The sequence below is a fragment of the Anopheles coustani genome, chromosome 3 (genome assembly GCF_943734705.1).
Source record: "Anopheles coustani chromosome 3, idAnoCousDA_361_x.2, whole genome shotgun sequence".
Lineage (NCBI taxonomy): Eukaryota > Metazoa > Arthropoda > Insecta > Diptera > Culicidae > Anopheles > Anopheles coustani.
This window is the reverse complement of record NC_071288.1, coordinates 509,473-532,176: the sequence shown is the minus strand read 5'-3', so window position 1 is coordinate 532,176 and position 22,704 is coordinate 509,473. Positions and strand designations below refer to the sequence as shown.

The window sequence follows — 22,704 nt, the reverse complement described above, 5'->3', positions numbered from 1 at the left end:
CCAGTTTCAATAACCATATGCTGCAAAACAAGGTTCAATACACCCCATTCTAGTATAACGCCTTTGGTTAGTTTGACATATTTCCATGACACAATTTGTAATTAAAGCTAGAGTTTATACACGCCATCATCAATAACGCTGTCTATTTGTAAATGTAAAAGGATTTCCTTACAAACACTGAAATCAGATACACAAAAGCTCAGCCATACGCTGACAATTTATCTCTCATGCTGAAATCAAAATGCATGCTTCGAAAGCTGGCATGGTCAGCGATGGTAACAGAAAGTTTGTTCTTTTCATACCCTCTAGGTCCAGCCCGAATTAGCGGATGTGTTCCGAGTGATTTTTCAGTTTGATCCAAGCAAACTAATCCATCATCGTCATGCATGTTTTACATCTCCAAATCGCATTACATCCTATCATGCGAGTTTACAGCGTTTGCGATGAGTAAACATGTTTACATTTTTATTCCATCACACTTTGCATCCTTGTTGACGCACATTCGCACATTACCCATTTCTCTTCTGCACGTAAGGTGTGAATTTATCGATGCTTTACCCTCGAAAAATATGCCAACCTCATGTTCCCAGTCCGCATACAACGTCCGTCCGTCACAGCAGGGTGTGATATTTGTGCTGTCGTGGACTTTCGAATCTGGCTACATCCCTATCGATAGCACGATACTAAACCATCACTGATACATCTACGGGGTCAAACTCTCTCCTCTGGACATGCCAAAGGCATCAAACATCGAGCTGAAAACACATCCACTTAACTATAACTTGCTTGCTTGAAACGCTTCTGATCGGGTGCTGAATGAAAACTGCTAACTTTTCAACTCCCAAGTAGCAATGATCGTTCCCATAAACTAGCCGTACGGAATCGTAAAAAGAGATTTTTGGATCGAAAAATAAATTCACCACCCAATAAACAATTTAACTCGCTTCTCGCTCAGCAAAAAACAAACGCCACTGCGCTTAAACCCATAACAACATCAGCTTCGTAACAAACTAACTAGTACGCATCCTGGTCAGCCGAACAACAGAAACTGTTCCGAATATTTCACCAAGTTGATGTCAACACTCCGTCTCATCCCATACTGGTCAGCTTTAATCCACCCACGCCCACTGTCAATGTCGATCCAAAAATCCAAATGTATCTTCTCTTCACATTCGAATGGTCCAAAAAACAATCAAACCAGCCTCGAACCCGATTCCTCGCCTTCGGACCGAAAAGTTCCCTTTTATTCCTTCATCCGAAATGGAGGCGCCTGGTCATCCGTGTCGTTCGCTTATCCGAAGACTCCGCAGGCTGTCGGTTAACTTAACTGTCGATGCCATCGACATTAAGGGACGGGTGGAGCCAGGTGTTTTATGTGCAAATGTACAAGTGTGCACCGCAGGATAAAAGCCATTCCGATTATAGCTGGCAGCGGCAAACGATGATGAAGCTGTAGGAAGATGCCAATCAAAGGCGGCAGAAAGATGCACGAGGGATGGAGAGGTCGTAAACCGGGCCAGGATCTCACCAAACTGACTGGCCGCCCGCTTCGGTTGGATTCACAGCCTTTCAATGACTTCCGTCGCGCGATTTGCCAAACATCATGTCCATCCATTTTGTCTTCCATTCACATTTAGCTCCCGGCCACCTTCCTAACATCGACTAAAGTTCAGCACACATAGGAGCAATATACAGGGTAGGTGAGGACAACCCTGGGCCGATCGTAACGACAGCGAAAAGATCCACACACCCGACGCTACGGTATGAATTCAGCAATTTTGAAACGTTTCTAATGGCCCAAAATATCACCACAATGGGTTGTACGTATTTGGATTTAATAATCCCTCCCGACATGACCAGCCCATATCCTCCGTTACCCGAGGGACAGAGCTCCCGTGCACCGAACATAGTTCAACCGGGCACTGGTGTGTGCAGCTGCGGCAGCAGAAATCTCGGATAAAGATAAAGATATAATCGCCACTTAAAATGCCATAAGCCTTACACTATCACACATTTTCCGAACAATAGCCTCTGGGAGAGGAAAATGAAAAAGAGGAATAAAAAACACATAGAGCAAAGGCAAGGCTGTTTGGAGAGGCTAACTTTAAAACAGCGCAACCCGTCGTCGTTCGCCCATGACATGAACAACATAGAGTGTGATAAACTGAAAGTGTCACCACTAAAAATCTTAACAACCACTCAACAACTTGTTTGCCACATTCGAATTGCCATCCTTAATGGACTCCAAATGAAAAGCACTACAAATTATGACATCGATGAATGTTACCAAGGCATGCTACACAGCATCTAAGAAATTTAAAACATATAATACTTTACATCCTAATATAGTGTAAACTCAGCTCAAATCCAATCACAGCTAAAACAACAAAATCTTCCGAATAATGGCATAAATCTCCAATTTGAATACCAATAGTCAATTTTTTCCTTCAAAATACGTCACAACATTTTATTTTCTTCATTAATGCAGTAAAAATATCGTAGTATTGACTTCAGATATTTATGTTTTTTTACAACGTTTTGTCTCTATTGTAGTCGCTCAAAATTGCTAGATAACATATTATCCAAATAATATGGTAGCATGCAGTACCTGGCCCACTTCATTTCGGCCGTGACACTCCTTGTAAATATAAAACAGCAACAATTCAGGTGCTATCTGCATTTTCAACTTAAATCATAACAAGCATACAGCAGCAACATCCGCTATCAAATTGCACAGCCTTATTTGCCTCTGTTCCAACCCACGACCCACGTGGTGGAGCTGTAATACGAAGGGTGATGCTAATTTCCGGCCACCCGGTGGGCCCTTGTTGTTGTACAATTTCATCGCTCCGGATGAATCCGAAATCGGACAGCGTATTGCGTTGAGCTGTGTCTGCTTTGCGTTCTACATCAATCCGGAACCAAGATATTCTCCTGTGGCTACCCACGTTGACGGAGACCAATTCGCAGTGAAAGCAAAAGCCACTTCAGAAAGTTTTCCTTCCGTTCGTTTCCTTTAGGCCCAATCTTTTTGAGTTAAATATTTTTTGCCTGTTTTTAAAGCGACCAGCAGTTTTTGTAACATAACATATCTTCTCGTCTGCTTGTGGAATCTCTTTTCATCACTTACATTCCCATTTATACAAGGCATACAATTGCAGCTTGCTCGCTGTCTAGTGGGCACTTGAACTGATTGCATAAACCAACGATACAACTGTTGTACGACATTCGTTGCAGGTCTCTAGCCTCCGTAGAACATGGATTCCCTTCCCGCCTCTTGGCGATCCAATAGCAATACAGACGGCCTAGTGAAAGAGTATTCGAATGGGAAACTAACAACCAGAACGAAATAAGTAGCGACTATTCCGAACCACACATATAAGCTAGCTAGCAGATCCATTTTGAAACCATACAGAGGCATCACTAACGTTTTGTCAATGAGATACAGTCGGGATTGTAAAGTAGAGCGGCTAAATGATACTTTCCTTTTGAATCATATTGTTCAATGCAGCATAAAATCTTCAAATTGATCAATTTTCTACCATTTTTACACATTAATTCCATTTTGTACATATGCAACCAAGAACATTCGCTTATATGCGGAAGAAATAAATGATTGGTTGCTTCGGGTGGCTGCAAGACGTTTTTCCAGCTCCTGATTTTTTTACACAGTCAACAGTAGTAGACAAACCAAGTATTGACTCACTGGAAAATCGACTATACTCACCTAAAATTCTATATACTCGCTGTATATATACTGACTTGAAATGGAAATTCTCACCTACGAATCCTGATGCATTTACCGTTTTGTGTTTTAATGTTTGTTTATAAATTTAGCAGCAAACAATTTTGGTCGATTATACCTTCAGATTGAATTATTTATCAAATGTTTAGTTGTATGCAATTGTGTCCCCTATTACTATAACAGTACCCCGTATGAATGATTTACCTCATCGTCTTCAGTCAGCCTCTCCTAGGGTTAATTAAACTAGCACGTCAGTTAACCGAACAATTTTAATCCAAATAACCCTATCCATTAAACAGCGTGAAATATATCTAGAACAGCCACGATTAAAATAGTAAAGGGAATGTGTTCGTTGCATTTATCAATGCCCATGAATTCCAAGAACTACTATTGACCCAAAAACTAAAGAAGTTTTACATTGTCCAGCACTTTTTGAGTGCTGGATAAAACTGATCTGACTTTTACAACATCCTCTTGCCACCAGGAATGGAGTTTCGTTCGCTCAGATATGGTAAGCAATACCAAACATATTCAATGAGAAATAGCAACCGGATGCTACCGTCGTCTCTTAAAAAATCACTATAAGTATGATGTGACTCCGATAATATGAAAAATGCACAAAGCTTTTACGTTGACGCTTTATTTTAAATTACTTGTATACAATCCATTTTCCGTTGCTCAAGCTCAAGACTGAAAGCTCTTCATACCATTTGTTACACAATCTTTAACCTCCAAATTCAATTTTCGAACCATGAATTGCAACGATTTCAACAATGCAGAGATAACGAACCAATTCAAACACACCTCTATGCGCTGACATATTTATTTTGCTTCATTCGTGTGTCGCTCCATTGATGTCCGGCTGCGTGTGCCATTCACACGCCTGTAGTTGAGCTGATAAAGGTGCGGATTGCCACATTACCTAAATGGGTATAGATTGCAGCCAACGGTCCACCGCATTTGGTCGAGCCCCATGAAACGATTCCAATTTGACGTCCTCCGGAAACGAGGGGACCGCCACTATCACCGTTGCAGGAATCTCTACCCAATTCTCCAGCGCATATCATCCTGCGAAAATATTGGTGATTGCTCAATATGCTTATCGTCGTGTTTGGTATGGTCGGCTGTAGACTACTTACTGAGGTGTCACTTCGACTCCGTTCCACTGGCTCGAACAATCTTCCTTATCGACGATGGGAATTTCCACCCCAGCTAACGTCATTACTTGGGTAGAATCTTCACTCTTTATAATGATAAAAAAAATTATGAGAATCTTGAATCATATCTAATCTAATTGATCGGTTTCACCTTACCTGGCGTCCCCATCCGGTGACGATTGCGCGGATTCCAGTGATCGGTTCAAAACCTTGTGGAACCAGACGGATCTGTTCGGTGTTGGGGCCACTGAATGGGGCACTCACGCGGATAACGGCCACGTCGTTATCCATCCAGCTGGGATTGTACATCGGATGGATGATAATTCGAGACGCATTGTAGATTCGACCTCCTCTCGACTGGTTGGATGTGCCAGCTCGCAGAGATATCTTCATGTTAGGTTAATGGTCAGGTTAATATACATCCAGTTCCGTGATATAGCTTACTGACCGTTTTTGGATCCGGATCTGGATAAAGACAGTGGGCGGCAGTCAATGCCCATACGTCGGATATGATCGAAGCCCCACAGATGTGATAGTCGTAGTTTCGTAGAGACAATTGATAAGGATACTGTTCAATGCTGACCGATACTCCTCCGACGATTTTCTTCAACGAACTAAGCGTAGACTTTTCCTGTCTTTCATCGATCAGCCGAGCTGCATCGGGTTGCATACGACTCTTACTCGCATTCCCTTCGTTTGCACTGGCAACTGCAAATGCAACCACACAAACTACGACCAAAACTTTCATTTCTACACTGTAGGACTCCGATCACTCTTATAGACCATACAAGCCACTGTTTATGCTATTTATAGTACTTTGGCCATCATTGTGAACGATGCATTTTCCCAAGCTTCTGACCAAATTGGCTGGAGATGGCCACTCAATCATTGTTTCGTAGCTGGTTAGCAGTGACTCCTGCCAATTGCTTTAGTTGACACTATCAGAATGCAATCGAGTTCGAAACAGCGAAATACTTATCAGCATGCGAACTAACGCTCAGCAAAAACAGTTACAAGACTTATCGTTTCCGTTCTGCCCGTCACAGTGCTTTGTTGACGAATCTATAAAAACAGCTTTTCTAGATAAAAGTTCTCTCCTGGTCATGTTCTCATGCAGGTCACAAATATTATGTTGTGATCTGCAACTTTCTTCATATAACAGAGATATGTTAGAAATGAAACTTAAATTTGATCTACAAAGTATAAAGTCTGAATCACATGCTTGCAGTTTTATTTCAGAACTTCCTTCTTCTTGATGTAACGGCCTTGTTGGTCATGCGAGTCCTCGAATTTTTAAGTTTCCGATATTTGTAAAGCAAAGGAATTAGCACCATATTATAAGAACTAAATACATTTTCTTCCAGGGTCTATAGTTCAAAGAATTACACCTTTCTTACGTCACAATTGAACGTTGATAATATTTGACAATCCGTTCCGATCCGATTTGGTATATTCGAGACATTCCACTTCGTAAAGTCCCGTGATAACCTGGGATATTATAGGCTGATGACAATTTTATTTCACGACATCTGATCGGTTCAGCATAAACTATTCAACAATAACTACTTTCGGAATTTCGTAGCACCATTCAAAATATTCTAGCTCATGCAGAATCTTTTTTAGCGTTTGTTACTTTATTAATTTGCAGGGAATATCAATCATCGCATTAAACACCGGTCTCCTGGGCGATAAAGTTACGAATCAATGGGTATGCAACACGCGCGTACACTCCAGGATTTGTTCCAACGCATAGTGCGTCTCCCCAAGATACAATACCAATCTGTTGTCCTCCCACAACCAGCGGACCGCCACTGTCACCATTGCATGCATCGCGTCCTGGTTCACTAGCGCAAATCATGCTATGAAATTGAAGAAAAATCGAAGGTTAGCTTTTATTCTACTAATAAAATGTTTTCAACTACTCACTCGTCAGTAACCCATCCAGTAGGCCATCCATTAATACACTCGGCTTGGGAAACAATCGGAATATCCACACGTTGAAGGATGACAGGAAGAACGTCAGGTTGTCTGGACTTTAGACGAAAAGAATAGTTTGTCAAGACCAAATCTCTTACAACAGAACGTAAGCAATAAAACGTACAGAAAGACCCCATCCACTGAGGACAGCACGAGATCCTGGAGCATGTTCAGCACTAGCTGGATCCAGAGCGATCGGTGCGATGTTGACTCCTGTTAGATCAGTGGCAGTCCGCAGCACGCACACATCGTTCATCAGGTTCCAGTCATCGTAGTTCGGATGGTTAATGATTTCCTCAACTTGGAACACAACACCACCCTGAGTACGATCGGAGCTGCCACCTTGCAGAGTGATTTGAGTGACTGGAGGCACCGGGAAAGTACAATGGGCAGCAGACAGCGCCCACCGTGCGGCGATCACGGAGGCACCACAGCTATGCGAGACTCGGCGAAGGGATAGCTGGTAGGGGTAGTTTGCAATATCTGCGTCTACTCCACCAAGAATTCGACCCTGGAAAGGTGGACGAGCCGTAAGTCCCTTGGTGTAGAACTCTCCCGGCATACGACGGTTGTATTGGAGCCAAACATCCAGCTCGGAGTTGGCCACCACTGCCACCACACAGAACGCAAACAATACCAACAGCTTCATTTTGATCGCTAGATCGTACTAACCTGACCAGTCTAAGCAGTGATGAATTTATAGCAAAATAGAGAAACATCATAAAATTCCCGCATCGCTGCGATAAGCTAAGCTAGATAATCATTTTGGCCGCCACAGGAAATTATCGACGATAATTAAAAAAAAAACTAATTCCTAAAATACGCAACCCAGAAGCTACGCACACACCTAAATCATGCCTGCATGCGTATCACCGATTGTACTTTGATTTGAAGAATCATTTTATGATACGTCTTATCAACGTTATGCATTCATCGTTGCCGTTATACATTTTTCTTCAGTGCCACACGTAAACCCCTGACGATCTGTAAGATATGTATCGTTACTGTAAAATTTTCTTCGAATTGAAAATTAAAATATGGTAAAGGTAACACGTTTCAATTCCAAATGGATTTTTTCTCAAGTATTCCATATCAAACCATTCAACAGGGCCAGTCGCCTGTACAAGGCATTCATGCCACGTGAGAGGAAGAGTGCTGGTTTTTGCGCATGAAAAATTAAAACAGCTGAAACAACAACTTGCCGTTCCATCTCGTACTCAAACTAGGTTAGCTCTCCGAGAGGCCTCAATCTTTCAGTAGACGTTGTTCAATTTAGTTGTTGCCGCTAAAGAGTGCTTATAGGATGCTACGAGTGTTTTTGCTTGTATCGTTTCTTGCCGTAGAGATTTTCGGCGATGAAGCGCAAGATATCTGGGCGGCAAGACAACGTCATGTGAAACCGGCTGGAAAAACGGGGGCTAAGATTAGCGGAAGAATCGTTGGCGGCGTCGAGGTAGATGTTTCAAAGTATCCCTTTCAGTTGTCCTTACGCGATATGAACTTCCACATATGTGGTGCAACTGCCATCGCCGAGCTGTGGGCTCTGACCGCTGCACATTGCTACTCTCCACCGATCGACCCCCGTCGGGTTCGTAGAACGAACTTAGTCTGGCCAATGTCACAAGCATTTAATGGTGTGTTTTTCCACACAGCTCACATTGCTCGGAGGAACCAACCAGCGGGACGATGACTTTAATGGATCAGTTTTTCAAGTGGACGAAGTAATTTGCCACCCAAAATTTGACGCAACTACGTACGACAAGGATGTCTGTGTTATGCACGTAACGACATCATTTTTGGGATATCCTAACATAGGACTCATACCGATAGCGCACAGCGGTCAAGTCGTAGCAAGTAATTCTTACGCTACCGTTTCTGGATGGGGTCTACTTGCGTCCGATAAATCGCTGGCACCAACCCTGCGAGCTGTCACTATTCCAATAACGTCAATGAAGAACTGCAAAGAAGTCTGGGTACCCTATACAATTGCAACATCGTAAGTGGTGTATTTAAAAAAAGTCTCGTTTTTATAAAAATCTCGTGAACCTTATCGTCCTTCATTTTTAACCGAATAATTACTCGATCTGTATTGCAGAGCTATTTGCGCTGGACAACAGGGAAAAGATTCCTGCAACGGGGACAGTGGTGGTCCGCTCGTTCAAAATGGAACCCAAATCGGCCTTGTCTCGTGGGGTAATTCGGAATGCGGTAGCCCTCTTCCCGGCATCTACACCTTTATCGGCAATCCTAAGATCCGTTCCTTCATTAACAAATACACTGGCGTGTAACAACTACGAACATTATTAGCTAACGTTTTAGCTCGTCGATAATAAACCATAAAATGTTACCTTTTGTTTATGAGTATTTAATGCAGAGCTAAATTTATTTGACTACTTTTAATCGATATTCAGGAGAAAATATCTTTAGTAATAGAAAAATGAATCCTTCGAACCAAGGTCAGCTGACGTGTTCAACGCGGAGCTGTACAAAGTATACCACGTTTTGGGTGCTAGCCAAACACTGCTGTTCAAATTCATCGTCAGCAAAACAGTGTTATTTCTGCATGTCATGGCGAAGTCTTACGTAAACGTTCTAATAAGAGTATAACATTTTAAACATAATGCTTTTACTTTCTGCTTCAATGGGGAAACGACCAGCTTTTAATACTTGCCCTAAATCTCGGGCTAATCTGGATCGGGCTAGGCCTCTGGTATAGAAGAAGGTTTGGCCTTAGCTGAGATTGATGGCCACGTCTACGGTGGTTATACGAGCCACGGCCAAACCTCAACACAGACACACAGATTTATATGTCAAAATAGACGGATGAAGATAAAAAACACATACTTCGGATTCTTTAAAAAGAATTGCGAATAAAAACTAAAGACATAATCACAGTTGGCTCAATGGATGGTAAAAACATACAAAAGTGTTTATAAAAATTGGCAGAGAATTTATCCAACCGTGAAATTGGACTCCAGCGGAGATAATGAACGAAACTACACTTGGTATTGAAGAATGGATAATGAACAATCACTTGTTCCCATAGAAAAAAACAGTGTAGGCAAACTAGTGCAATCAAATCAGAGTAGAATGTCACGTTTCATCACAGCCTTATATTAGCTCTCATTAATTAAATTTCTTCCATTTCATTTATGATTTCACCATTTTAATATTCATTGCTTCTTCTTACCCTCCCGATAGCACACCATGACGAATAAGTTTGGTTTACCCTTTACTTATTGACATTTAATGTTTTGGTCCAAGAAGTTATACACGTCCTTTGCTGAAATGTTAGTGTACACCCCTGGATATGTGCTTCCACAATACCGATCGCCCCACGATACGATGCCGTAAAGTCGATTATTGCACACCAGAGGGCCTCCGCTATCGCCGTTGCAAGAATCCCGCCGAAGCTCTCCGGCACAGGCCATGCTAAAAATGTGTAGAAAGTAAGAATTTTTGCGTACAACGATAACTGTATTACTTACGCTGTTGTAACCGTATATGGACTCCATTTGCGGCGACAATCTGTATAGTTAACCAATGGAATTTTTACAGCTTTTAATATTTCCGGTAGCTCCTGTGTATCGTTGTTCATTTGTCCCCATCCAGAGATTGTGCAATATACTGGATTGAATGTTGAAAAAGAAATTGGACTGCTTTGCAAAGCAATTGGGGCCATATCCTCATTTTCGAGGAATGATTCATTAACTCGGATCAATGCGATATCATAGCTATAAATATTTCGATTAAACATCGGGTGTATAATGATGTTTTCTACATAATACGTAACGCCTTCCGAACGATTGGAGCTTCCACCAGTCAGGGTAAACTGAAACACAAACAAATCTTTGAATCAGTAACTGAAATCCAATCAATACACACCATACGCCCAAAGTGACACCATACCGAATCGATATCAGCATCTGCGACACAATGCGCTGCAGTTACAGCGAGCTGATCCTTTACTACTGCTGCACCGCATATGTGGTTGTTATACTTGCGCAACGAAAGTTGGTACGGAAAATCTGCGTAGTTCGCATCACTTCCTCCTGTTATGCGACCGGACACTAGTGCCCCACTTGTCATGGGCCTGCGTACTTGCATAGCCCGCCATGCTTCGGCTTCGATAGAGTCCGCTAAAGCACTACTTACGCATAATAGTAGAATTATTAAAAGAACCATATTATGTGTTTAGTAGAGCCGATGGCAGTGAACTGGATAGTCGGTTGTGCGTGTACGAGTGCAATAACGACCAAAAAAACACCTGACACTCTCGATTGTCCAAAACAGTTGTGTAAACGCCTATTGAACCATTCGTTACGTTGCGACAAACAGGGCGTTATGTTCGAAAATAGAACATTTAGCAATAACTCTTCTTTAATTTAACTCCATTGTTTGGTACAGAAAATATATATTTTAAATATAAGTTGATAGCGTTTCATAAAATTAAATCAGAAAACACGTACCAAGATGGTTGAACTTTTATCAAATGTTGTATGAAATTGAATAAACTTTACTTTTTCTCAAATTCCTAATAACATCAAGAGTGCAAGTGTAACATATTCAACTTTAGCTACATGTTAAAGTAGATTAAATCAATTAAATTTGGAACACTTAATGTCGACAGGGGATAATTTTTCATTGTTTTATCCTTCTTTATACTAATATATGGTACACTGATAATTTGATTTGAAAGTATTTGTATGATAATTTAAGTGAAAGTTACTCTTTTCGGTAAACTGAATCAGCTTCGTTTTTTTCGTTGAATTCATATTACGTGGCAGATAGCTCCAACAACATGCTGAACAAATGCTTTTAACCTCACCGTCTCATCATCAGATAATATAGTTGCAAATATTCAAAATCAGTTTCAGGCTCAAATTTATTTGCTGTCAAATAACGAACCAGAAACGAAACACGAACAAATGGATTAAATAATAAAGATCGTGTTCGAAAAATATTAGGTAGCACTAATTCAATTAAAAATTACAAACAATTCTGCAGCGAATTAATGAACAAATGAAAAGTCCTAGGTCTTTGCATAATTTGCGGGCAGATTTAAAATCTTAATTGCACAGAATATAAATTTTCAAAAATAAGACTAGCTGGTAAATTTGTGGAAGTACAAACTACTAAATAGTTCAACAGAAAAGCGCACACATGGTGAAACAGCAAAAGATATTCTCGAACTATTTTCGTGTTATCTGTCCTAGTATTTAAAAACAACTATATATTTAATTATTAATTTTTACAATATTTGCCGTCTGGTTAATTTTTTGCCAATTCGATAAACTTCGCTGACACATTGAGCAGTTGATTAGAAACCCTTTATAACAAAATCTATTTAATTGATTACCATCTGACCTGTAATACGCGTATGCAAAATGTATCGACAAACATTTTGTTGCGAACACAAAATGCATATCGACAACGTTTATTTCAGTTAAATGTTTTCCCATCGCACTAATTAACGGTTTAATCATACATAAGCAGCCAAAAAGCTTCGGATGGCCGGGGCATTTATCTTAGTATATACTCCAGGATATTCGCTGCCACACGCACTCGAACCCCAGGAAACAATACCAGCCAAGAGGTTTACATTGGCATTGGTAGGACTAGCCACCACCAGCGGACCACCACTATCACCAATGCATGCGTCACGCCCTTTTATGCCGGCACATACCATCCTGAAAGTAAGATAAAAAAATGCGTGGAAATTCATTGATTACAAACCAGCCTGGCTCAAGTCAAATTAAAACACGTACGAATCGGTGAGATCTTTGTTCGACCACAGGTTTTGGCACGATACGTCATCAACGAACGGTATGTTCACGGCCCTTAGCGAAGCGGATAAGGAAGATGGAGAATTGCCTATAGTTATTCGGCCCCATCCTGCCACGTATGCGATAGCTCCATTGGGGTAGCTATAGTCTGCTGCGACCAGCGACACCGGGGCAATATTGGTGTTAGGAACGAATGGAGTTGACACTCGCAACACTGATATGTCGTTATCAATAGTATCTGTATCAAAGTTCGGATGGACGACGATTTCAGTAACCTTAAACTGCTTTCCACCCGTGTTCCTACTAGTAGATCCACCGTAAATGGTCACCTGGGGATATACGAGGATAGAGATGAACTGCGTATTAGACCCCGGTGGTACACGCAGCAGATCCACACAAGAAATATACTTACTTGAGGTATAGACATTGTGTACGTACAATGTGCGCATGTTACAGCATAATAGGTCGAAATGACAGAACCAGCACAGATATGAACCGTATTGCGCCGTATGGACACAATGTACGGGTACTTGGCAATCGTCACAGCTGCACCACCGACGATACGCCCATTTTGACGCTTGTTCTCAATATCGAAGAAGAAATCAAAAAAGTTTTGCGATTGTCCTACCGAACACTTTAGCAGGCACAATAAACCGAAGGACAGTAACGCCACCCTCATCTTACCTACTTTCAGTCTCGGTCGGATCTAACTGATCTCCTATCATTCTCTGATTCAGACGCAAGGGTCTCAAGCCAGACTTCGGTTAAAACAAAAAAAAAACAAACATAGCAGACCAGCCTCAAACCAGCTGAGTAAATACGTGTAGCGCATGGACAAATGTTTTTCTGCATTACGTGGTACGAATGTTTCGTGGATTATTAAGGTAATATTGCTGGTAGCTTATGCTACATTAGCAAATTTTTTGAAATGACGCGCATCAACTCATCTGTAGACGACGGTACGAAAAAGTTTCATGTTTTTATTTTTCGTCTGGATAAAGTTTGCAGCAGAAAATAAGCGAAAAAGGGAAGCTAATCACAACTCGCACTCGTACACTGCACCATTGAGCAAATAAAACAGACACCCAAGTACCCAGTATGTTGAACTCAGAACAAACATTATCGACGCTACTAGATAAGAACCGAACTATCGACCATTACAAGAAATGTGATTGGTGCTGATGGCCTACACAACAGAACAGATTAAATCTGTGATAATGTACTTTGTAAGCCAGTATCTGAACTACCTGAACATGACCACTTTGTATATGGTAAAAACCTATTTTTTATTTTCCTGCATTCTACTAGTGCTACGACAAAAAATAAATAAGACCGTAAGCTGTAAGTTAAGAAGTTTATTCCCGGCGATAAACTCTGTTGGTTTTTTTGTTGCTTATCGCTTATTGGAACCATGCGCGTTTAAAAATGGCCCTATCATAAATCCATGACGAGGTGAGATTTTCCAAAAAATTGTAATCAACGCTTGGTTAATACTGGCATAGACGATAACGGCAGCAGCGTGCTTCTGAAGTTGCACCTTTTAACCAATTTTATCTTCCTTTCTTCAGACTGAAACCTGGAATTACCCGAATTTATTGATTTCTACGTTATCGCCCATTGATTAATTCGCTGCTGAACATTAGATTTTGTGTCTAACATGGTCGACACGTTTCCGAATTTGATAAGGTGGTTTGTATAAAAGCTACTGGCCGTAGCCAGGGTAGAATATTCGTTTCGGTTCCCAGTCGAGTTAACCATGAAGGCCTTCTTCCTCCTGTCGCTGTTTGTGGCCGGCGCTCTAGCCGGTGTCGAGGAGGACATCTGGCTGTCCAAGCAGGTCCGCGTCGATGGAGGAAACCAAGCCGATTACAATGGCCGCATCGTCGGTGGTTCGGTTGTACCGATCAGCCAGTTCCCGTACCAGCTGTCGCTTCGTTCGAACGGAGCGCACATTTGCGGTGCTTCTGTCATCTCCGGCAACTGGGCTCTGTCCGCTGCTCACTGCACCTTCCCCATGCCCAACGTCAACTCTGTAGGCTCTTTTTCTCTTTTTTTTCTTCTTTCTATTCCGTGGTTGTCGGTTGGTAGTAAAGCTTCCATTTTGTTTTTAGATCTCTTTCCGTGGTGGCAGTGCCAGCCGTACCGCTGGAGGTGTAATCTTCCAGGCTGCACAGATCATCAACCACCCGCAGTACAGCAGCGCTAACCTGAACAACGATGTGTGTGTCATCCGTATCACCACCTCGTTCGTCGGAGCAAACATCTCCCCGATCCGCCTGGTCGCCAGTGGAACCAACTTCGCTGCCGGTACGAACAGCGTCGTCTCTGGTTGGGGTCTTACCGCTCCCGGAGGAGCTCTCCCGGTTGATCTGCGTGCCGTTAACATTCCGGTCGTTGCCCAGGCTACCTGCAGCTCTGCTTGGGGTGCTGGACGTATTACTGCCACGTGAGTACCTTTTATATGCCATCATTTTATCTTTCCCGTTATGTTTCCCGGTAATAACCAATTTGACATCTCCTATTTTTGCAGCATGGTTTGCGCTGGTGCTCCAGGTCGCGACTCTTGCAACGGTGATAGCGGTGGCCCGTTGGTCACTGGAGGTGCCCAGTTCGGTATCGTCTCGTGGGGTGCTGTGCAGTGCGGTGGAAACCTGCCAGGAGTTTACGCCAACGTCGGTAACGCCGGAGTTCGCAGCTTCATCTCGCAGCATACCGGAGTTTAAGATATCATTGCGATGTTATGACCTGGTTAAGCGATTTAAGAACACGTGAAGCATAACCAAACAATGTTCAAACTTTGTTTACTGTGATGACATGTTGACCAGCATCATTTTTAGTAGCGATCAGTATCAGCGGCCACTGCCAATCCCAATACAACAAATATTGAATCACTTATTCATCTACAGGTTCCATTGGGTCATTCTTTCTTGTCGTATCTAATCTCTGTAAATTTAATAACGGTCAGATGGGTGAATCTCGACGTGGTTTGAGTTCGAGACGTCCCATAGTCGAGATTGTGCTTCGCTGAGAAAAGCATCCGATAATGGCGTCTTGTATTCAGCTAATTTATTTCCTTCTACTCCCGACAACATTGGTTTTGTGTTCAGATTTAAATATTTGGCTTAAGTACAATAGCCGTCTACCTGGATATTCTGTACAGATACCTTCGTTTATTTCGGATAACTTCAAGAGTGCCAAGATTGTTGGTGGAAGAGATGCTCGTATCGAAGAATTTCCCTATCAATTATCATTACGTCGCAGTAATGTGCATGCCTGCGGGGCATCGGTTATTGCTTTGAGATGGGCGCTTTCAGCCGCACATTGTACTTACCCACAGCCAGATCTCAACACGGTACGCACGTCGAATTGGAGCAGGATCTAAAAATGTGACAAATTTAAAGGTTTCTTTGCTCGTGTTTCTCAGTTGACGCTGCGTGCTGGAAGCGAAAATCGTTTATTCGGAGGAACTATCTACAATGTAGTGCAAATCCATACTCATCCTAGATATAGCGACTACACGATGGAATACGACGTTAGTGTTTTACTAGCAGGAGCAGATTTTGTCGGTCAGTTTATAACCGCCGTAGTGCTACCGCCAGCAACTAGCGGATTCGCTCCAGGAACCATGGCCAACGCTACCGGATGGGGTCTGCAAAGCGTTCCTAACTCTCTACCGATACAACTGCAGTGGGTAAGCCTTCCGTTGATTAGCAACGAAGAATGTCGCACACACTGGCCATCTGACTGGATAACCGAAGAGTAAGTTCCGATACAATTTAAGCATAATTTGGTCACTATTTAACATAAACTTGTAACATTATTCAATTCTCAGCATGCTGTGTGCTAGTCAATCCGGTCGCGACACGTGCAACGGAGATAGCGGTGGTCCACTGGTCATAAACGGATACCAGATGGGTGTTTCCTCTTGGGGTACATCAGATTGCACCGGTAATTTACCAGCTATTTTCGCGAGCACCGCACATCCAAATATACGCAACTTTATACAGCAATACTCGGGGGTGTAAATGAAAGACCATAGAGGAAGCACACTTGTCGTTATCTTGTCTACCCGACTGCTAGCTACAATCACAGTTCTTCCTGCCTAGCTGCCATACATATTTTTTTATCACTTTGTATAAAAACAAAACATTGAAGTCGAAAACATAGACCATACACTCCATGTCACATAACTGATTATGTTATCAACTACAACGAAAAATGGCCTTATCTATTTCCTCTTGCGCATCAATAAACTTCTTCATAGAGTCCAATGGCTATCAACATTATCTTATTTAATGGGAAAGAAGTTAACTAATAAATGACAGTTAGTATATTTCATATTTTTTAGCTGGTACAGGTCGTGGAAGCAAAACTAGTATGAGTTAAATTCTTCCATCCAATCCATGGATTTATTGTGGGAAATGCTGACGCCGTCACTTTTCAGATCCCAGTAGTTATCTTAATAAATGCGCGCACCTCGTCATTTGTTAGGGACGTATATATTGCCGGTTCGTTGATGGCACATGTTGAAGGAGAACCCCAAGAAACTATCCCTATTTGAACCCCATTCAGCACAAGTGGTCCTCCACTATCGCCGTAACATACTTCCTTGCCAATAGCTCCACCACTGGCACAAAGCATACTGAAAGCAAAACAAGCACAAGACTAGTTTTCTATACATACATTCCTCGCACAAAGTGTGTCTTACCGATCCGTAGGTTGATCAATCCACGCCGTCATGCACAGTGCAGAAGGTTGAATATAAACTTGAAGCGATTGGAGAATTACCGGCGAAAAACCTTCTTCGGACAATCCCCAGCCAGTTACTGTTGCGGCCGACGGAATGGGGTATATGGTATTGGTGTCCGCCATAAAAACTGCTTGAATTGGATCAATTAAGAAGCTTTCCTTTACGTGCACCACGGCTACATCGTAATCCAGAGTTTTTCCGTCAAACTTTGGGTGGAGAAAGTATTGATCAGTGTGAAAAATATACCCGCCGGCCAGACGATGTGGTGTGCCTCCACGTAACGTAATCTGTCAAGGAAAATTCGAAAAAGAATTTCAATCACAGTTTCACAATGCACTTGATGATCACAAAAATAAGTATCCTGCTTACACCAGTCGGGTATATTTCCTGATCTAAGCAATGAGCGGCAGTTAAGGCCCACTGTGCGGCTATGACCGAGGCACCACAAATGTGTGTTCCCTCGAGGCGAAGCGAGAGCTGATATGGGTAGCTTTCGATTGATGCGGACTCTCCGCCGTAAATGAATGGCGTGGGGGCCGTTAAATCCACTGCTGGTCGTTCGAAGTTCATCATTCGGTTTGTTGGCCATAGACCATACTTCATCAACAAGCGAAATAACGCCGGTTGTCGTGAATAATAATAATGTTGATCTGCAAACAATTTTCGACGAAATAGTTGAAAAGATGCACTGCGATATTTTATTTTATTTTGTATCGTTCAATTTTAAACCAATTACCGATAGTTGCACAGGCTACACCACCAATAACAAGAGCCAATAGAAACAACAGACGCATGTTTAATGTAATTGTTGTTCCTTCTTTTATTGAGACACTACACAACTCATCCTTTTCTCATGCATATCCCAAATCTTCAACACTCAATGGAAGAAGCTGCACAAAGTAAAGCCGTTTATATGATAGTCTCAAAAATCATCTTTATCTTTCCCGAGATTCAGCAAACATAAGATACGCGATGCGACCGTTTATCTTTCGGCCTGTTGGAGACCGGCCCGCGACTGGACGAATCTCTGCAAATCAGCACGTCATGAAACGATTGAGGGTAACACACCAACCACCGCCATCAAAAACCCCCAGCTTCTGGCGGCAGCTTACTTCCTACTCCAGTACGAAAGCAACCTCCCGCAGTCGGAAACAATTTCATCCCATAACGTCATAACAAATCGCAAAGTGCGGTTGGTACAGCTTATCAGAGGAAGGATGAAATGCAGATTAAATTTGCTTTATTTTTCTTAATGATACGTCTACCAGACGTTGATTACTCGTCTACCTCGTTTTGGGGCCTGCCGGTTATCACCTTCATTTCGATGTCTAAAATTTTATCCTTTTATTTTGGGAGTAGTTTTAATCATTTTAGAGCTATTTATTTGCTGTAGGATGAAATCCCTCACTGTTCTGTTTGCAATACGCGTGTAAACTGCCGGGGCAACACCTCCACACTCGAGAACGATAAAAGACACGACTCCAATTTGCTGCTGCTCAAACACCAATGGGCCGCCACTGTCTCCCACACATATGGAGCTTCCTACATTTCCGGCACAAAACATGCTGGTCGAAAAAAAATCCATAAATAGCACCAATTAAAACCCAATCCATTTATGCAAGGCGCAATAGTTAGCTTACCTGTTCGTTAAGGATACATAATTACGAGTTGCTGCAGTACAAGACTTGTCAGTAAAAATTTTAACTTTAGTAGCACGTAATTGCAAGACACTGTTCCCATCCGACTGCGTTGCTCCCCAGCCGGAAACCGTTCCCAGTTCGTTGCTGGGGATGCTGTCACTGTTGCTTAATGGAATGATTGCAATATTGGGATGACCAAGAAATGTTTCTTTGATTTGGATCATGCATACATCATAGTTTAAATTATTTGAATTAAACGATGGATGTAGAACCAGTTTTTCAACGGTGAAAACCACACCACCTTGGTTATTTGTAGAACTTCCGCCTCGTATAGACAACTAGGAAAGAGAAAAAATCGAGCAATGATAATATTCTCCATACATGCACACAATTTTGGGAGGGTCCTAATAAAAAATCTTACCGATAGCACGTCGAATCCGTTACAGCAGTGTCCAGCAGTTAATGCCCATTGAGAAGCAACGACCGATGCTCCGCAATAATGATAACCATCGTTCAAAAGGGAAAGTTGATACGGATATTTGCTTATGTCGACATTACTTCCGCCTACAATGCGACCACTTGGAAGGGGTGTTGATTCTAGTGCTCCTACTATGCTGACCCATATAAAACCTATCGATAATACAACGAATAAAAACTGTCGCGTCATTGCGGTACACTTTTGCGGCACGCACTCGTAACGGACACGCTTAGAATGTGGCGTTTGAACAGATGACCCATCTCTTTATACATTTTCGTGAATCTAGTTCCATTTCGTACCAACTGTGCAAATTTGACAAACCCCAAGGTTGTCTAGAACACGCAAAAAATACCTTAACCCCAAGATTTTGGACGACAGCGCCATAATTGTCGCTTTATTTTACGAAGTCGATTATATTTTGATACAAAACAAAAATCATTTTATGTTAAGCAAAGGATTTAAAATACACACGTTTTAAAAAAGTTGCTATTGAATCTAGACGATATACATGCGTTCAGGAAATTGGTGATGCCGGTTTGGAAACTGGTAATACTTAATGTTGCCATTATTCTCTCAAAGATAATAATAAATAAAACAGTAAAGGGCTAGTGCAAATATGCCAAGCCTTCGGTCCTGCACTTCTTTAGCTTTGGTACCAATAACTCATAAAAATTATAGGATGATGGGCAGTTCCAAACTATTTTTATCGTGTTCTTTCCTAATATACGGAGCAGTAGTTCCTTACGTAGGGTAGTCGAACGAAAACTGTTCCTTCAAGGATTATAGCTTTCAGGAACCCGGATGGCACGTTATCAACACGACGTTGAGTCAATGATCAAGTCGAAGATGTCGTAAAATGTTAGACATGTAAATACTGCTGCTTACTATGACAGTACTAGGCATTGGCTATACCGATTTTATATGTACTAACGTTTCAGTTTTCAAAAACATACCTTATACAAAAAAAAATACATTATTCGTATTACACCAATCTTTCGCGGACTAGATAAGTATGCGGTTTGTTTGCACACTTTAAAGAACAGTGAGCTACTATATGTGTGCTTTACTTAACTTAAAATCTCAAATTATTGTTATTCTGTTACAAAAATTACTAGAAAAACTATTTTCGGTACGATTTGAATATAAGTTGAGGTTCAGAGCGGAGTGAATCCGTGACATAGAGCGTTTTCGTTATCTGTTGAAAATAACGCTTTTCGTTCGGTGAATTTATTGTATACACGATAGGCCGAACACCAACATTATTCCATAGTGTAGCGATTTGTCTGAAACATATAAAAAATGATTTAGCACCCTTGTTATATTGTTAACACATATTATATACTCACGCATTAAACTCATCCTTGTGAAGAAAGACAAAGCTAATACCAACGACTGGTACAATTAAATTGCGATAAATGGCACCGATGATTGATAGTAATATAGCAGAGGTATTGAGAAAGCGAGGCATTTTAACACATCCAAATTTTGCCATCCATAGTGCACACACCAGCTTCGGGTACTCGCGACGTAGCTGCGAAATAAAAAAAGGAACACATTTTATCGTTACACTTGCTTCACACTGAGTCTAACCGCGGGACCATATAACAGCGTACCATACCAAATGCAACCCAACACTTCCGGGTTGCAGCGCACCATACCAAAATCGGTTTTTGAAACTTGACCGTACCAGTTTTTTGGTATGGCACGGTGTAATCTAGTCTCGCGGTCATAATCGTCTTGGGGGAAAAATTAAACCTACTCGATAAATGGTCGACGCTGAAGAACAACAAAATATGACTCGTTTAGTGAATATTGGAGAATTCTTCACCGCTTCACAAACGATGTCCAGCAAGTTGGTGCTTACTTCGGAAGCCAAGAGGAAAACTGTGAAATCAGTGGTTTCAAGTAATTTCAACAGTTTCTCGAACGTCACAACCATCTCGCACTGAAAAAGGGCCCTGTAAAAATGATGTCTTTTTATACTGAAACGAGAATTCCTCTACTAGTTTCTTACCCCAGTGGATGATGTTCGGTAATGCTGAAGTTATCGAAGAAACTGGAATGCAGTCGGCTCACTGGCTCATTTATGTCAGCTCTTTCGAGTGTGGATTTGTGAAAAATAATAGCTTTCCCATCACTGGTAACGCTAAGGTCCAGCAGAATATTCCGATATTGATGTGCGAGACACTGGTTGATGGCAGCCAGCGAATTATCTGGAGCATCGAAAGCACCACCCCGACTCATGATCGGCCAGTACAGCGGTTCGCTTCCTTGTGCCGTTTTATTTTTAGATAACATTGACATAATAAGCTCATCTTCAGGGGACCTCAGCTTCACGAATTTAGATGCAATGCATAGCAGAACGAAAAAAAGCATCAACCATGGAATGCCGACTGATGCAAAGTTACAACATAACCACAAGGCGTTGACCAGGAAAGTGCAGCATGTCGCAAGAAACCAACACAATTGATAAAGCATTTTACAAACTTGAAAGATTGTCGCAAAATACATGCGATTCGGTATGACTTTCGTTCGATTTCCAATATATGATATCACTTATGCTACTTTATTTCGACTGCTTTGGCGATGATTGGTTTTTCCTGCATGTTTTCTCTTTTTTGTTAGGTTTTCCTGCGGAAAAACAGGATATCAAAACACGGGAGCGACACTTAGAACATTTTGACGTTTTATATGGAAAAATACCAAGGTAGGTTAAGTTGTTTAAGGTTAATGAGAAAATGTTTAGTGTCTTTCGCGACTTATGAAAAAAAGGTCGGCCCCGATTATCGACACTTCTACGAATTTTGTGGCATTTAGTAAAAAGTAACTAACAAAGTAGCTTCAGCCACTTTTTTAAAGTTCTGACAAAGGATTTTAAAGCTTTTGATTTCAAGCTGCGCTTTCAGGTTCGTTTTAGCGGTGGATAAATCGAATCCCTACTACGCTCTCGAATCCCAAGCCATCAAACAGGCGTGTCACTAGTGATGTGCGTACTGAGCAGTGCCTGAGTTGAATCTCACTACTGAATGATTGATTTAAATCCTAATTTATAAGTTTCCATAGTAAGTAGTTCTGTTGATCATGAAAATCTACTACCGTGATGAAACGATTTTCATAGTAAGTATGGAATACCGGGTACAGCGATTATAATGTTCAATTCTGTCTAAAGAA

The 22,704-nt window shown here is 41.6% G+C and overlaps 10 protein-coding genes across 10 annotated transcripts; 3 read left to right on the top strand and 7 right to left on the bottom strand.

The window, feature by feature from the left end:
* Positions 1-4,620: 4,620 nt before the first annotated feature.
* On the bottom strand, positions 4,621-5,650 carry LOC131259490 (trypsin alpha-3-like). The gene is made up of 4 exons (XM_058260993.1): positions 5,351-5,650; positions 5,059-5,289; positions 4,885-4,988; positions 4,621-4,813 (listed from the first exon to the last, which is right to left on the bottom strand). The coding sequence occupies exons 1-4, from the start codon at positions 5,648-5,650 to the stop codon at positions 4,621-4,623; spliced, it is 828 nt and encodes a 275-aa protein (XP_058116976.1).
* Positions 5,651-6,568: 918 nt separating this feature from the next.
* Positions 6,569-7,528, bottom strand: LOC131259488 (trypsin delta-like). Its single transcript, XM_058260989.1, has 3 exons — positions 7,004-7,528; positions 6,829-6,935; positions 6,569-6,761 (listed from the first exon to the last, which is right to left on the bottom strand). The coding sequence occupies exons 1-3, from the start codon at positions 7,526-7,528 to the stop codon at positions 6,569-6,571; spliced, it is 825 nt and encodes a 274-aa protein (XP_058116972.1).
* A 654-nt stretch (positions 7,529-8,182) lies between these two features.
* On the top strand, positions 8,183-9,167 carry LOC131259978 (trypsin 3A1-like). The gene is made up of 3 exons (XM_058261598.1): positions 8,183-8,467; positions 8,532-8,875; positions 8,975-9,167. Exons 1-3 carry the CDS (start codon positions 8,183-8,185, stop codon positions 9,165-9,167), a joined length of 822 nt encoding a protein of 273 aa, XP_058117581.1.
* Positions 9,168-10,115: 948 nt separating this feature from the next.
* On the bottom strand, positions 10,116-10,968 carry LOC131259977 (trypsin 3A1-like). The gene is made up of 3 exons (XM_058261597.1): positions 10,789-10,968; positions 10,368-10,711; positions 10,116-10,311 (listed from the first exon to the last, which is right to left on the bottom strand). The coding sequence occupies exons 1-3, from the start codon at positions 10,966-10,968 to the stop codon at positions 10,116-10,118; spliced, it is 720 nt and encodes a 239-aa protein (XP_058117580.1).
* A 1,393-nt stretch (positions 10,969-12,361) lies between these two features.
* LOC131259489 (trypsin delta-like) lies at positions 12,362-13,344 on the bottom strand. Its single transcript, XM_058260992.1, has 3 exons — positions 13,078-13,344; positions 12,648-12,994; positions 12,362-12,569 (listed from the first exon to the last, which is right to left on the bottom strand). The coding sequence occupies exons 1-3, from the start codon at positions 13,342-13,344 to the stop codon at positions 12,362-12,364; spliced, it is 822 nt and encodes a 273-aa protein (XP_058116975.1).
* A 1,077-nt stretch (positions 13,345-14,421) lies between these two features.
* On the top strand, positions 14,422-15,388 carry LOC131259491 (trypsin alpha-3-like). The gene is made up of 3 exons (XM_058260994.1): positions 14,422-14,697; positions 14,777-15,111; positions 15,196-15,388. Exons 1-3 carry the CDS (start codon positions 14,422-14,424, stop codon positions 15,386-15,388), a joined length of 804 nt encoding a protein of 267 aa, XP_058116977.1.
* A 242-nt stretch (positions 15,389-15,630) lies between these two features.
* LOC131259973 (trypsin-7-like) lies at positions 15,631-16,690 on the top strand. The gene is made up of 4 exons (XM_058261593.1): positions 15,631-15,634; positions 15,773-16,017; positions 16,090-16,424; positions 16,498-16,690. Exons 1-4 carry the CDS (start codon positions 15,631-15,633, stop codon positions 16,688-16,690), a joined length of 777 nt encoding a protein of 258 aa, XP_058117576.1.
* Positions 16,691-17,105: 415 nt separating this feature from the next.
* Positions 17,106-18,209, bottom strand: LOC131259487 (chymotrypsin-1-like). The gene is made up of 4 exons (XM_058260988.1): positions 18,152-18,209; positions 17,785-18,065; positions 17,374-17,702; positions 17,106-17,307 (listed from the first exon to the last, which is right to left on the bottom strand). Exons 1-4 carry the CDS (start codon positions 18,207-18,209, stop codon positions 17,106-17,108), a joined length of 870 nt encoding a protein of 289 aa, XP_058116971.1.
* Positions 18,210-18,338: 129 nt separating this feature from the next.
* LOC131259486 (trypsin 3A1-like) lies at positions 18,339-19,870 on the bottom strand. Its single transcript, XM_058260987.1, has 3 exons — positions 19,477-19,870; positions 19,056-19,393; positions 18,339-18,980 (listed from the first exon to the last, which is right to left on the bottom strand). The coding sequence occupies exons 1-3, from the start codon at positions 19,720-19,722 to the stop codon at positions 18,752-18,754; spliced, it is 813 nt and encodes a 270-aa protein (XP_058116970.1). The 5' UTR covers positions 19,723-19,870; the 3' UTR covers positions 18,339-18,751.
* Positions 19,871-19,971: 101 nt separating this feature from the next.
* LOC131259484 (glycerophosphodiester phosphodiesterase 1) lies at positions 19,972-22,191 on the bottom strand. The gene is made up of 4 exons (XM_058260986.1): positions 21,548-22,191; positions 21,293-21,491; positions 20,880-21,064; positions 19,972-20,816 (listed from the first exon to the last, which is right to left on the bottom strand). Exons 1-4 carry the CDS (start codon positions 22,042-22,044, stop codon positions 20,654-20,656), a joined length of 1,044 nt encoding a protein of 347 aa, XP_058116969.1. The 5' UTR covers positions 22,045-22,191; the 3' UTR covers positions 19,972-20,653.
* Between the last annotated feature and the right edge of the window lie 513 nt (positions 22,192-22,704).